The 15,623-nt window shown below is 38.2% G+C and overlaps 2 protein-coding genes across 2 annotated transcripts in view; one reads left to right on the forward strand and one right to left on the reverse strand.

Annotated features, from left to right (window-relative positions):
• The window catches only part of tmem178bb (transmembrane protein 178Bb), a 98,614-nt gene extending 92,692 nt beyond the window's left edge, over nt 1-5,922 (reverse strand). Inside the window, exons 1-2 of the mRNA XM_060890099.1 lie at nt 5,699-5,922; nt 4,539-5,192 (exon numbers count right to left, since the gene is read on the reverse strand). Of these exons, the coding sequence (XP_060746082.1) occupies nt 4,539-4,920 (382 nt within the window). The 5' untranslated portion in view covers nt 4,921-5,192; nt 5,699-5,922. The remainder of the gene's footprint in view (nt 1-4,538; nt 5,193-5,698) is intronic.
• Nucleotides 5,923-9,542: 3,620 nt separating this feature from the next.
• mrps33 (mitochondrial ribosomal protein S33) lies at nt 9,543-13,574 on the forward strand. The gene is made up of 3 exons (XM_060889545.1): nt 9,543-9,717; nt 12,940-13,160; nt 13,246-13,574. Exons 2-3 carry the CDS (start codon nt 12,946-12,948, stop codon nt 13,349-13,351), a joined length of 321 nt encoding a protein of 106 aa, XP_060745528.1. The 5' UTR covers nt 9,543-9,717; nt 12,940-12,945; the 3' UTR covers nt 13,352-13,574.
• The last annotated feature ends 2,049 nt before the right edge of the window (nt 13,575-15,623 follow it).

The following is a 15,623-nucleotide window of genomic DNA, read 5'->3' on the forward strand; positions in this document are numbered from 1 at the left end:
ATTACTGAGAAAGAAAAGTTCAGCAACTCCAGTTTTCTAAGCATGACCCATCACAGCATCAGTACCAGATTCTCTATCTGAGTCAATCACATGAGGTTCTGTCATTTATTTAGCTGACTGCAGCTCATCAAGAGAGGAAAGATTTTTCAGACTTTCAACGATACATTCTTTGGTTTAATTAGTGATGACAAGGCTTGTTAAACAAAACAATAAATGAAAGAGGGAGGAATAAACTGGGAGAGCATGAGGGAAAAAAATCTGACATCATGGGAGAATTCAAACTGAAGACCATGTCACAGGACGTACTGGACACCCCTTAAGAAAAGCTGTATTGACTCATCCATTAGTCTCTATGTGACATGCCTCCATATTTCTTTAACAGCTTGGCTCATCCTTGTTGCACCACATGTTGCATGGATGTGAAAGAGTGAATCATTTCTGAAGGCGAGAGCATTCTAAATGATCAAATCTAATTGAGTACAGTATGCCAGTGGACCCCATAATGCATCTGTTAAATGATGATTCCAAGATTGACCTCCCTATAGAGGAGAGAGTAATTTAGTTTGCTGGCTCCTCCACACACTCTTGATGCCCAAAAATGGTTTTCAAGATATAGCAACGTTACAGCTCTGATCCAATAAGGCCGAATGTTCTACTTTACTTTTGCGACTTCTTAACATATCGATCATGAAAATTGACATTGCATTGTCTAGTTTCTGTTTATTTCTTTTTTCTTCTCCTCCCTATGTTTTTTCCTATCACACTGTCTACAGTATATATCATGTTTACTATAATATATCTAAAATATGTAATAGGGGATAAAGGCATTGTTTTTCCAATTGGAAGGTTGTGGGTTTGAACCCAGGGTCCATCAAGCTGCTACTGCTGGGCCCCTGAGCAAGTCCCTTAATTGCTCATTTGTACAAAATGAGATGAAAACATGAGTAAATAATGGGAGAAAATGATAAACAAATTCTAAAAGCAATAAAACAAAAAACAAATACAATCTCATCATTTGTGGATCTAATGAGAAAAAAAATAACTGCAAGGTTTAAAACAGGAAGCTGTTGCCTTCAGTTAGTCAGTGTTAATTGCTTTCCGAGACCCTTAAAGCATTTCACATACTACACACATTTTTTAGTTGAACACCCCTGCTCTAGTCCATCTTTTTTTAATACACCCTTTTTTATTTATTCTTAACAACCAAGGTTACAACGGATGAATAATTCCGGCACATAACTCTTATTAAAAACTGTAGAAATTCTCAATTCCTTCTTAGAAAATCCTTGAAATTAATGGCAAAACCGTCCATCTACAAGGGACGGGATCAAGAACGGCATAAGAGATTTATCAAAAGATTTCTTATGGCTGTTAGACCAGAGTTTTTATTTTATTTCCTAGAAAAAAACCTACATCTTCTTCTTTAAACATTCGCAGTTGCCTTTTAATCTACTAAATTTAAGAAATACATATTTAATGAATACAAAGTATTGGTTAAAGTCCTATCCTCTTCAGTGGAAAAAAAAAAACAAGGTCTTTCCTTTAGTACTCTGCTATTTTATTTCACCCCCTTCCTCTTTCTCTCTGTCTATTTTTCCCTCATGGGAATCTAATGTGTTTGTAAGAACAAAATGAATTTCCTCTGGGAGTACAAAGTGTAGGAGGGGTGACAAGGAGAGTGAAGTCAGCGGATTTCATGCAAAGATATGCTGTATGTTGAGATAATAATGGGGAATAGAATTCAGCCTTGAACCCACTCATACACACACACACAGACACATTTTTTCATCCATTTTCAAGCTAGCAATGACAAACCTGACAGAAAGTTAGCGCTCTTTAAACACAACCAGCAAGACGGTGAAGTGAATGGTCACTTCTCATTGTGCTTTTAAATTCTCACACACACACACGCACACACACACACACACACACACACACACACACACACACACTACTACAACTACTATCATCGTATCTAGGATACTTTCTGAATCACGCTGCCAAACAATAGCACAGGCTTTCCAGAAAAGAAAACAAGCCTTTGCTGATCAGACAAAACACAGACAGCTTGTACACCGCACACAGGTTTGTAACATTCACAACTCACAAAAACACCTCTTCATCAAATGTGGACTTACATAACAGGGTACATACACACTTGTAAAAGCTTGCATGTTGCACAGAGGCCATTTTGTGCTGTCACATGCAGATTCACCTTGGCAGACCTGAGAGAGATGGAAGCCTCAACGCTCCTTACAACTCCACCCTGAAAAATGTTGATGATAAAATATTTATGAAGAGTTTCTGCATGAGTGTGGTTATAATTTGTTGCTTGGTGTTGTATTTTTGTTATTTTTAACAAAAGGGTTATGGTTAAAGTGTAGAGATGATATGATCACATTTGATTGAAATGGTAAGAAACATTAGTGATAAGCATCATGTCATCTTTATTAGCTCTTAAAGTCCAAGAGCAGTCTTTTCTCACTTTTCTGAACGTTCCAGAATGCAATGCAACTACATGATACATTGGCCCTGAGTTTTAACAGAGACTCGTCTAGTTATTGATCTACAAGATGACGAGAACGATTGGCATTGATCGCAGTATTAGCATGAGAGTTGAAGATTAAGAAGCTAACCTGACTAGACAGGCAGAGTGTACAGATGATGAGGTGAGATAGCAGGATGGACTAAACTACTAAAGCTCAGCTGCATCACTTTTTTATGTAGAGGTGAAGCGAGGGCTCCTTAGGACAATGATATTCAATGTGTAAAACAGACAAACATGCCGATTTATTCTCACTCTCAGAAACTTTTAAAGATGATGTTTTAATTATGACTGATTTGCAAGTAGTTCAGGATGGAATTTTACTATAAGACCATCAGTTTAGACAAACAACACAAATCTCTCATCTGGAGAATATGAAAATGGTGGTCTCATGTTATATTTTCTCTGCTTACCATTGCAGAACCGTTAAAATATGGCTTGTCCTGTTGTGGGTGCAAGAGTTCTGTTACATAAAGAATCTAAACTAAAGCATTTCTCTTCATAAAAAAGCCCATATATGAAAATACATTGTGTTTGAGTTGTTTCTAAATATTAAAGAAAAATATATCAGCTCACATACAGAACTTCACCGATTATAGATAATTTATTTTCCAAAACCCAAATGCAACAGCACTGAAGTGCTTTCTGATACATTCACTGGCACTTAAAGGTTTCTCTTTCCTAAGGAAAGCTTTTATGCAACATAATTATTTCATTTCCTTTGGTGAGGGATATTCAATGGCCAAAATAATCTCAGAGTACATCAGATTTACACAAATTTTCAGTCTGATGCTGTTCATCAACTAAGACAAGGATGGTCTACAATTGTACATCCTATCTACAATCTGTGGAATGACATGAAGAGGGCTGTACACAAATTTTCAAAACAACTTTTTGTACAGCCCTCTTCATGTCATTCCACAGATTGTAGATAGGATTTAGATCTGAGCCAATCCAAAGTGCTGATTTTCTTCTTCAGAGACTGACGACTTCTTCAGAAATTCTGTTGATTTGGATTTGTGCTTTGGGTCGTTATCCTGCTTAAAGGAGACTTTTTTCTTCATCTACAGTTGTCTAACAGAGGCCTGCAGGTTTCTGTGAAAAATGACTTGGAATTTGGAGCTATCTACTCTATAATTCCCATTATGTTGAATAGAGCCCTAATTCCAGCTGAACAGAAGCAGCTCCAGAGAATAATGCTACCACCACCATGTTTCAGTATGGGTATGAGATTCCTGAATTAATGAGCTTCACAGTGGTCAATGGTAAATTTAGTGTTTTGGAAATTATTTTGTACCCCTTTGTACCCCTTTCCTTTTGTGGACCATGGCTTCAGAAGTCAGATGAAACCAAGAAAATCTAACAGAAATTGTTATTTGGGGTTAATCAGAATCACTTCGATGATGACTGGTGTATGAGAATTAATTCTGAACATATGCTTGTATGTGATTGGTTAATTCTGAGCACAGTCACATGCCCCATTATAAATGCATGTGCACACTTATGCAACCAGGTCAGTGTAAATATTCTCTTTTTTTCCACCAAGTGGTTTTTCTTTTCACTTGAGCTCGTCAATTGCATTATGAAGCGATTTTATCAAATTGTTAAAAAAAAAAAAAAAAAGTTACTTGAAGTATTTTGTACAAAAACAATCAGAAACTCGAACATCTGGAGGGACCCCATCTGGAACTCGTCACGAGAATGGATCAGAGCGCACAAAACATAGTGACTCACTGTGGATTCGTGCATAATGCAGCCTTCTGAGAAAGGAAAGCTGATTAACAAATCATATATTGCGCCCTTGGTGATGTGTGCAGGACGAAAACAGTAGAACTTCATTGTTTGCACGAGGTTAACCCGAAATACTAAATCTCAGGTGATGCTTACACAACCGACGGTTCAATGTTCACTCATGCGCGACAATATTTTCCCCCAAAAATCAATAAAAATCCCAGCCCTTTGTTTTGAGATCTCAGACACATCGAGCCCTTACCTTTTCGAATCAGGTCCTCGATGTCCTGGTCGAACCCGAGGCGGTGGCATTTGCTCCACAGACCCATGTTGGTGGAGTTATATTGGCGGCTGCACTCGTCAGCGGCACTCATGGCGAAAAGCTGCCGTCGGTTGCGCGTCACGAGCAGCTTGCCTTCCCAGCGGTCGAGTCGCGAGCGGCTAGCGCGCAGAGGCAGGCTGTTGTTGGGGATGTAGATGAAACCCGGGTCCTTGCGGCGGCTCGAGAAGCTTCGGCACCGCTCTCGATAGCGCCTGGCGTCCGTCTCGTACCAGTGGTCGGAGCACACGGCCACGGCCAGCATACCTAGTGCGCAGAGGGAGAGAGAGAGACCGGCATATAGCAGCAGCTTGCCGGCGGCCATACTCCTCGGAGCTTCGTCTCAGCCGCCTTCAGCACCACGGACAGCTTCGGTTGGCGTGAGCGCGCGAGACCCCGTGCTCAGCTGTGTGCATCACCTCGCGACAAACAACGCAACGCAGTCTGACCTCGACAAATGCCGGGACGTGATAAATATCCGTCCGTGCACTGGAATTTGCTTGTTGTTGTTGTTGTTGTTTATCTTGTACGGAAGAAAAGACGCCTTAATCCCGGACCATTCGTAAATGGGGTGGTGGGGGAGGGGACATCCAGTACCTTTGAAGAAAATAAAACAATTATGATTCAACACTTAGGTGACAAATAAACAATATGATGTAGCCTGACCTATATCCTATAAATATTATATCATTCTAAAGGTTTTTACACTAAATAAAGAGGAGCACCATCGCTATGACCAATGTGGATGCCAAAACAAGGCTCAGAGCAAATGAATGAAATGTTGTAAATGTCTCTGTCCAACTCAGACCTTCGCCTTTCTCTATCAGACATCACATTCACTGAACAGGGTCCGAGCTGGGAGCAATTCATTTCTCACGTTCTTCTCGTGCAATCTATAACTAGTACAATGAGGAATTGTGTAGAAATTCATTTCAGTTCTGTAAACATACCTGCAGTTTTGCATGCATGAAATCTTACAAAAAACGAAAGGTTATAGAGAGTAAAAGTACTCCTGAGCACAGAGCAATGTTGCTGTCCACACAAAGCATCCACGGCCCTTCCTTTCCTATTAATCAATCAGTCGGTCTGTCGGTCCTACTCACCCTCAGATAATAATGATGCTGAAGCTGTAAGGTCCTAAATCGAGGCCATGTCGATAAATCCTTCTCGGTCGGTGGCCAGTTTAGGACTGAACATTGCCTGTATTCTTTACCTGTTACCCAAGCAACCTGGAGAAAGTCTGAGAAATAACGAAGCCGATATTTACTTGGCTGGTGCAGATTCGGTTAATGTGGCCTCAGCGTTCTCTGTGCGCGTCTCTGTCTCCAAATCCAGCGGTGATGTCATGCTGCCAGCCGGAGACGCTCATTGTTTATTAAAGCACCTTCTTAAAGGCGCAGCGCAGCGCCACCTGCAGAGGTTTGAGTCAGCGGTATGACGTCATGCCGGAGAACTTCCCGTTTTTGCGACTCGGAGTGTTCACGTGTGTCAGAAAATGTCACGTGTGTCACTCCAAATGGTGTACAACCCTATTAGTATTAATGCATACTGCATGATTGTTTGTCATTAGGTTCTAGGGGAAAGATATTTGTAGCAACTAAAGAGTAAAAACAAAACTTATTTCCATAAGTTAGAATAAAGTTGAATAAAATGACAATAAAAAAAACAACATTCATATAAAAACAAAAAACGAGTGACTCCTCTATGTATATATATCACAATGGTCACTGTTTACAATAGTGGTGAGCAGAACAGCATCTTGAACCTTAACCTTTGGCATGTCAATCAGCTGTAAGCATCCTGTCAATACATAATGACCTTGGTCACATCTTAAGTGCTAAAAAATGATGGCACGTGCTAAATATCCACCGGAATTTACAATTAATTGTTTATCTCGTATGGAGGAAAAAACAGCTAGAACCTGAAAATCAGTAAACAGGGCAGTGGGGCAGGGCACATCCGATACCACTGATCAAGTTGCCCCCACCCCATTACTGTTATAGACGGGGTTGATAAATTTGCAAAGACCTTACTTAGTAGCAAATAATTGAACTTAATTCAATTTTCAACAAACAAATGCAAAGTATTGTTACAGACACTATGGTTATGATGTAACAAAAAACATTTCTGTTATAAGATACAGTATTTCAAGGACTGGGAGACAGAAAGGGAGTGTATGGCATACATAATGGCAGTGTAGCAGAAATGTGTGTGTGTGTGTGTGTGTGTGTGTGTGTGCACCATGGTTACCCATGCAAATGCTGAGGAGAAGTATTTTGTGTGTTTTCAGTAGACATCGAGCCTGAAAACCTCTCAAAATGAGCTGCTAGTCTGTATATTGTAACAAGGACACATGATCTTGCCAACATTTTTTTCTTTATCATTATGGCCATTTTGTTCGCAACATATGTTTATTGGACATTGTTATATGATACAGCTAAACAGATCCATTTTCCCTAATCTGTTTGTTATAGTAAACTATTGTACTGTCCACAGAGTATATTGCTGAATAATTTATGATAGTAGTAGCCATCTGTCACATACTGAAATAGTGAGTCAGTGAACCAGCAGTGTAGATGTTTGTAGATAGAATCTTCTTCTTTAGCCTATAAGCTCATAGTGCTCTTCATACTACATCATCATAACTGAAAACAATTCAACTATGAGCTTTTGTAATTGTGAAATACACTCAATAGTCACTTTAATAGGAACACGTGTACCACTGCTCATTTGTGCAATTACCCAAGTAACCAATCATGTGGCAGCATAACAAGGCATAAAATCATGCAAATGCAGTTGAGCTTCAGTTAATCTTCACATCACTGATCAGACTGTGGGGAAAATGTGATCTCAGTGACATCAACTGTGGCATCATGTCTATTTCAGAAATGACAGTTATCCTGGTCCTTTTTTCAATCTTCAAGTGTCCAGTTTTAGTGATCGTATCAGTTCTAACCACATTAGGCTAAAAATTCATAATGTGACGACCAACAGCAAAGCCATTATCTGTTTTGTTTAAACCCATTAATAACACAGTAACTGTGCTAGCAACATCCTGCTAGAGACGTTCTACTAGGCACATGCTACCTTCTTACAGGAATAACACAATTAACACCATAATAGGTAACAACAGATCTCACCACAAGCATTTAATATTGAATGTGTTTCATGGTGGATTTTTTGCTTTTAACTAGTAATACTTGTAAAGACCAGTGTAAAGACCAGCTTGCACCACTGAGTCGCAAATAACTGGATGGAATTCAACTTTTTTAAGATTAAATGACTTTATGTTTCTGTCACAGAACACAAACCCAACAAATTTGGATTTTAAAGCAGTGTTTATTTACTGCATATATTCTCTCTTTACTGTATATATTCTCTCTTTGCTGTAGAATGACACAGCATCTACTGGGTCTGGAAAAATAAAATCTGTTTCTTCAGCTTCCCAAAGCACTTGGCGAAGCAGTCATAGATTGAATGTGGCATTAGAATAATCTCTGCCCTGAAGGTCCAGATAAAAGTAGGTCTAATAGCTTCCCCTGCTCACATTTCCACACTTTATAACTGAATTTTAACTATGCAACTGTAATTTTCTCTGCAATGGTAAGAATGGCATCTTGACAGCTGAATTTTAATTATGTTTCTCTTTGCAGCACTTTAGGATACCAGACAATGTAATCTGGAAACGCAGTAGATACAACCACAGCAATTTGTCTTGCACTGTGTGAAAGCTCCTTATCTTGAATTCAGGCTTTTTTCTTTGCCTTTCTTTTTTTTTTTTTTCAATTTTGTTGTCCCCAGAATCGTGTTAATAGATACGTTCAATGTGAGAGAAGTTAAAACGTGATGCTCATACCAATGTAGAAAGCCATCTATAGAAATATTTAAGTGAATGCCAATCTTGTTCCCATGAACAGATCCCCATCTAGTGGACAAGTGTGGACATGACAAGTGTGTCATTTCAGCTCTCAGTACCAGACATACAAATAAACAGTCAGGTACAAAAGCCTGTATACCTGTGCGAGAAAATAATCAAATAAAGACTTGACATATGTAGTAATAAAATATTTAAGTATGTTAGATTTCACAGATGTTCTAATAGCAAAAGGTTTGTCAAATCATGTATGTTTAAGAAAAAGAAAACTAATTGAATCTAATTAAGAAACTAATTAATTTTTTTTTTTTTTGCTTTTCTGAATGTCTTCCTTTCTTCAATAACTTGTATGTTCACTCACAAAATATCGGAGAAAGAAAGAAAGAAAGAAAGAAAGACAACAACTGCTAATGGATATACTGTGAATACTGTATTATTGACACATAAATAATATTAATAATTTTTCCTCCTTCGCACCTTTGTGGGGAAAGATGTTTCCACAAATCACATTAATATCAATGTTTGCCATATTTATATTTTATTTGTTTTGTTTTCAGGGTGATAATAATACAGCTAATCGTTGCTTCTAACAATTTTGAACGTTTTTTCAAAATGGAACCATTTAGAAAATCTGTTTCTACACGGAGTCAATACAAAGGCGTGCATTATCTTTCTCAGCATCTTTGCAACATGTTTAAAAGATTAGCTCGTTAACACTAAAAAAATCAGCACATACAACACAAACGGGAGTGTTTTCAGCTTGGTGTTCAGAAAACATTTACGAATATCTCGAATATATTCATCATGAACCTTTACATTGTTTTGGAGGAAGTGTTGTTGGAAACAGCTTCAGATATCTTTGACCCTGTACAGAAATGTAGTCGATGTAATTATTCACCAGGATTAGTTAAAGAAAAGTCATATAACATTAAAACAACATTAAAAAAATAAAAAATAAAGACAAAATAGCTAAAAATGCGGAAGTGATGAGAGACTCGTACACCGCAGGAAGTTGCTTGGTCACCTGTTGACCAATCAGAGGCCTTAGTTAGCGCATGCGCTGTTTACACAATTTCCTATCCCACGCTAGATGCTTAGGTTAGCTACATTTAGCATATTTAGCTATTTAGCATATGCGTTTTGTTTAGGCGAATACAGTCACACATTATTATGTATCCTTCATAAACATTTATCAACAGCTTTTTGGATTTTTATCTCGGAGTAAATTGTTCGGGGTTTCATTGAGTGGTAAGCAATTCTGTTTTTCCGTTGAATGACCCTCAGACCTTGTTTAGTTAAATGTTATTGGTTAAATCCCAAATGGCTCCGGATTGGACGCCTAGTGCGCGAGGCAAATATAGGGCGCCTATATAGGGAGTGAAGAGGTGTTTGGTATTGATGGTGATTGAACAGTAAATGTAATTAGACAAGGAATTAAAGGCATTAATATTCAAATTAAATTTATTTGAAAAGCGCTTTTAACAATTCCCAGAACAGAAGAGAGAGAAAAATAAATAAATAAAAATAATAATAATAATAATAATAAGAAGAAGAAGAAATATAAGGATACAAATAAACAAGTTATTATATACAATTAAAGTTCGAAATTAATTTTAAAAAAGATTAACTTAAAATTTATGATACTATATATCTATCCTTAACCCTTTTCCAAGGAAAAACTCCCTGAGAGGATATGAGAAAGAAAGCTTGATAGGAACCAGGCTCAGAAGGGAACCTCATCCTCATTTGGGTGACACTCTACAGTAAATAATGTCAATAATGTCCTTTATAAAACAGTTTATAATAGTGCAACCGAGAGCTCCTGAGGAACTAATGGGTCATCGCAAAACTCTGAGTTCAGCGCAGACCTGATTTCTGATAAAGACCAGACTATACAGCTTACTGACACAACATTGGTTCAAAGAAGGTATGACAGTCTCCGGGCGGCTCCATCCACAACAATCCCATGAGACACTGGTTGACCATATAGATAAATCCCTGGCAAGATGACCACCGGGTGACGAGACGCCAACCAGGGGTAGAACATCAGGATTGATGAAGTAACTCCGTAAGAAGAGACGATCAGGCTAGGAACTCAGAACACCGGCGGGCTCAGGAGTGGCATATATAGCTCGACAGAGAGGAGAAAAATTGTTAGATATTATTGTAATCGTTGCAAAGTGCAGAGAGGGGCTCTGACAAGACTAGGCAAGGCCAGTTTATTTATATAGCACATTTTATACATAATGGTAATTCAAAGTGCTTTACATAAAAAAGTCAAATAATCATAAAACAATAATCACAACAAAAACAAGGAATTTAAAAACTTTTAAACTCACAACAATAAAACAAGGAATTTAAAAATGATTAAAAAATGTATTTAAAATAAAATTCAAACATTTGAAAGGAGGAAAGGATTATACATAATCAGTTTGGACGTAGCACAGTGCTCATTCAGAAAATGCAGTTAAACAGATGAGTTTTGAGTTTAGATTTAAATGTGGCTGATGTTTTAGCCCATCTGATTTCCAACTATGGGCAGCTTAATAGCTAAAAGCAGATGAGTGACATGTGAGGGAGGTAAGCAGACCGAATCCAGACATCCCAGTTCACCAAACAATCTATGCCCATGAACCCTGCTGTAGCCTGTTGTATTTGAGGTACAACCAAATAGCCTGCACCTTTTGATCGAAGAATGATGGATCACAAAAACCAAAAGATCTCTCAGGTACTGTGGCGCGAGACCATTAAGTGCTTTGTAGATTAGTAATAGTATTTCATAATCAATGCGAAACTTGACTGGGAGCCAATGCAATGACGATAATATAGTGGTGATATGTTCATATCTTCTGGTTCTAGTTAGGACTCTAGCTGCTGTGTTCTGGACTAACTGGATTTTTCATGCTCCTACTGGAACATCCAGTCAGTGAGGCATTACAGTAATCCAACCTAGAGGTAACAAATGCATGAACTAGTGTTTCTGCATCATGTAATGACATCATATTTCTTATCTTGGCAATATATTTCTGAGATGAAAGAAGGCAACTCTTGTGATATTATTTATGTGAGCTTCAAATGAGAGAACGGTATCAATAATCACACCAAGGTCTTTTACCTAGTTTCTGTGGACTTAGTAAAAGCACTGCCTTGTCGGTGTTAAGCAGGAAGTTAGTAAGCATCCACGGTATAATGTCCTTCACGCAATCTTCAATCTTATCAAGCTGGTGACTTACATCTGACTTAGCTGAAACATATAGCTGCATGTCATCAGCATAACAGTGGAAGCCAATACCATGTTTACAAATAATTGCACCAAGGGGTAGCATATATAGGGAGAAAAGCAATGGGCCTAAAACAGAAACTTGCGGAACACCAAACATTACCTTAGTTTGTCCAGAGTAGTTACCATTTAGATTTTCGAATTGATCTCGATCTGTCAAATAAGACCTGAGCGAAGAGAGGGCTGTCCCTTTAACACAAACAACATGTTCTAGCCTATCAAGTAGAATAGCATGGTCAATAGTATCAATTGCTGCAGTAAGATCAAGTAATACCAGTATAGAGACACAACCCTGATCAGAGGCCAGTAACAGGTCATTTACAACTTTAACTAGCGCTGTCTCTGTGCTATGATGAGGCCTAAATTCTGACTGATACATTTCATGAATATTATTCCTATGTAGGTTTGAGCATAACTGCTGAGCTATAACCTTTATAACGGGGATTAAAACGGTCTAAATACTGATCAAAAACAAAGTATATAAATTCAACATTAAGAGTGTACTACATTACCACACAAGTAAAGCCCAAAAAAGCCAGACTGAAGTTTGTAGGTGTATTTTGAAGGAGTGTTTATTTGGTCGAATATGGCCATAATATGTAGTGCTATGTATAGAACAAACCGGAAGAATCACCGCCCAGGATGTAAAGCATGTGGGTGGAAGCATCATATTGTGTTAATGTTTTACTGGAGAAAGGACTGGTGCACATCAGAAAATAGATAGCATCATTTAGAAGGAGGATCTCAAGAATGTTAAAATGTGGTTGCCACCGATTTTTCCAGCAGGACTGTTAACCTAAACATCCCCCCAAACTGTCAACTGTCCTAACTGTAACTGTAAAACAGGCAGAATCTTGGATATCGTACTTGTTATTGTCAACAGACATGAGTGAAGGAAGCAGCAAGGATATTTTCCATGATTAAAAAAGGCTCATTAAACTTTTCACTAAGGTACCATCAAATGTGTTTAGATGGTAGGTGTTATTAGCTGTTGTGTAAATCAGATACACACTTCAACCTTGACTGTTTACAAAGGAAACATGTAAACAAGCAGAAACAAGTGACTCGTAAGCCATTTCATGGACACGTTCCATGGAATCAACTGCATTTTATCCTGTGCATTTTTTTAATTAAGCTTGAAATGACCCTAAATATGTGTGCAGAGCTAACAGGACATGTCTTCTTTTTAGACAGCCATGGCAAATTTATCCAGTTATGCCGTGCGCATGGCTCGCCTCAGTGCCCGCATCTTTGGTGACGTGGTGCGGCCTACAGACTCCAAATCCATGAAGGTGGTACAGCTGTTCAAAGAGCCGCCTATGGCACAGAAGAAAGAGGTGTACGACTGGTACCCTCAGCACAAGATCTACTATTCCCTGACCCAGAAACTCAGATACATGGGGCTCTTCAGGTAGGTTGTGTTCTCTAAGCACCCTTTGCTTGCGTAGGTAACAGTTGCATTCATACGGATGCACTTTTTTTTTTGTCGCTTGCAGAGACGAGCACCAGGATTTCAAGGAGGAGATGCGGCGTCTCAGGAAACTGCGAGGCAAAGGAAAGCCCAAAAAAGGAGAAGGAAAGAGAGCCATGAAGAAAAAATAAGCAAGAAGATGCTGTGTTTAAGACCCCCTTTTATCAGGAGTTTTGAAGAATTCCTGCATATTTCAGAGGACATTCATGTGTTTGGATTTAGTGACTGTCCCATCTTTCTGCTGCTTCAGAGAATGCAGAGATGTGAATCCTCAGCAGGCATCGGAGAGAATTCCGTTATCAGCTTGAGTGTTACTCATTTTGTCGTGGAATAAAATATTCACTTTGATATTAACCCGTCTTGAATGGTTCATTGCATTAATTTCCACAGTTTTTCTCACCTTTTATTACAGCAATCCTGAAGGTGTGTCAGTTACAGGTTGCCAGGTTACATTCCTGTGCAGAAATTGGCTATTTTTAGTATAGCCAACCTCACCAGGGATGCAGTGGATGTTTCATTTGATTTTATTCATTTAGCACTTTTAGCAGTCAACATTGTGTAGTCAACATTGTGTAGAAAATCCACCTGAGACACTAAGACTAAGAAACCTTGAGAGGGACCAGATTCACAATGGATTTACAATCCTCTTTTTTGTGACACTGGATAGTGCAATTATAAATCGTTCCTATTCCATAACTATGTACTATCAAGTCAAAAAATGCTTATTGTCTTAACATGAACTTAAGTATGTGTTAAGTCTATTGTATCAAACTGATATAATTCATTGTTCAGGGATGTAGATTTAAGTGTAAACTGTTCTTAGTTATTCCAGTCCTAAAACTATCCAAGGAAGAATGTCTACAGCCGTCCATGCAGGGTCACCGTCCATAAGCAGTGAGTTTTTTTCAGGAGCAAGAGAACACTTGCTCTATATGGCCAAATGTTTATGGACACCTGACCATTACCATCATATGTGGTTCTTCCCTAAACTATTGCCACAGTGTTGGAATTATAAATCTATAATGTTTCTGTATGCTGTAACATTATTTTTTTTCTTTCTCCGGAAGTTCCATACCTGTATCAGCATGGGAATTCCTCTGTGCACAAACAAGCTCTATGAAGACATGGTGTCTGAATGTTGAGGTGGAAGATCTTGATTGTCCTGCACAGAACCCTGACCTCAACCCCACAGAACACCTTTAGGATGAACTGGAACATTTTTTTGCCTGTCATTAGAATCTGATATTACTAATGCTCTTAGGGGCTTTGCTCAGGGGTGCAGCAGTGGCAGCTTGGTGGTCCTGGGACTCAAACTCACAACCATTCAATTATTAATCCAACAGAACCACTAAGCTTTCACATCCCATACTTGCCTTCACTGATAGGAATTTAAGCGCAAATGCATTATTTAATGCTTAAAATGCTGACTTACAATTTAAAATCTTGGCATATATAGAATCCTGCCTTTTTTAAGTATATTTTTATATATTGTCTTTAGTATTTAAGTATATACTTTAGTATATGTTTATATACAACACTGTCTTTATATAAACCGTGAATCATAATCTCTTTTGCCCAACAAGACAAATCAGCTGATCTTGGACATGTACTTTTAGCATCATAGTTCTGCCCTGAATTTTAAGGTTTATTTACAAATACTTTGGGGTTTGTTCACAATGTTTTGGACTTGGGTCAAACACAAAGTAATCAGGTGACAACTCTAAACTGAGGGTGTATGACAAATCTACACAGCCATAAACTAACAATTATTGGTCAGCAATACTTTCGATTGACAACAGGCAGCAGTGCCATGTCCGTCGTCATCGCTGTTATCAGACATGTGCCCTTATGGATCCTTTCCTCTAAATGTCTTGGTGCATTCTGACTATGGAAACAGCATATCACTGTGAAGTTCGAAAATGTGACTCTTGGCCTGCTGGCTTTTCTACTAATTGCTGTGGCAATGACGAGTGGTGTGATGACTGCTGGGAAAATCACTGTTGCTTTAAGGATATCAGAAAGGACTCATTTGCACTGTTTCACTCCTATATGAACTTGACAATATGACAGAAAGAAGTAACACTTTTTTCAAATCCAAAATATGGAGATGGGAATATACATTTAGGTTAAAAAAGATATATACTGTTATACCGTTGCAATATATTGTCACAACATTGTATAGCAAGTTATAAAATATTACCTTGCAAATTTATGGAAAGTTGCTTGTTTAAAACAATATACAAATAAAAATTTGCCAGTCCTCCACTGTAATTGAACTGCAATCAATCAATCAATAAATAAATAAATAACATTACTAATCTAACCTAGCTTTTCACTCTTATTAAATGAGGAATAAAACATTTGCATAAGTTTCTGTTACCACCAAAATTTATCATTTTCCAA

Source organism: Tachysurus vachellii, chromosome 16 (genome assembly GCF_030014155.1).
Source record: "Tachysurus vachellii isolate PV-2020 chromosome 16, HZAU_Pvac_v1, whole genome shotgun sequence".
Lineage (NCBI taxonomy): Eukaryota > Metazoa > Chordata > Actinopteri > Siluriformes > Bagridae > Tachysurus > Tachysurus vachellii.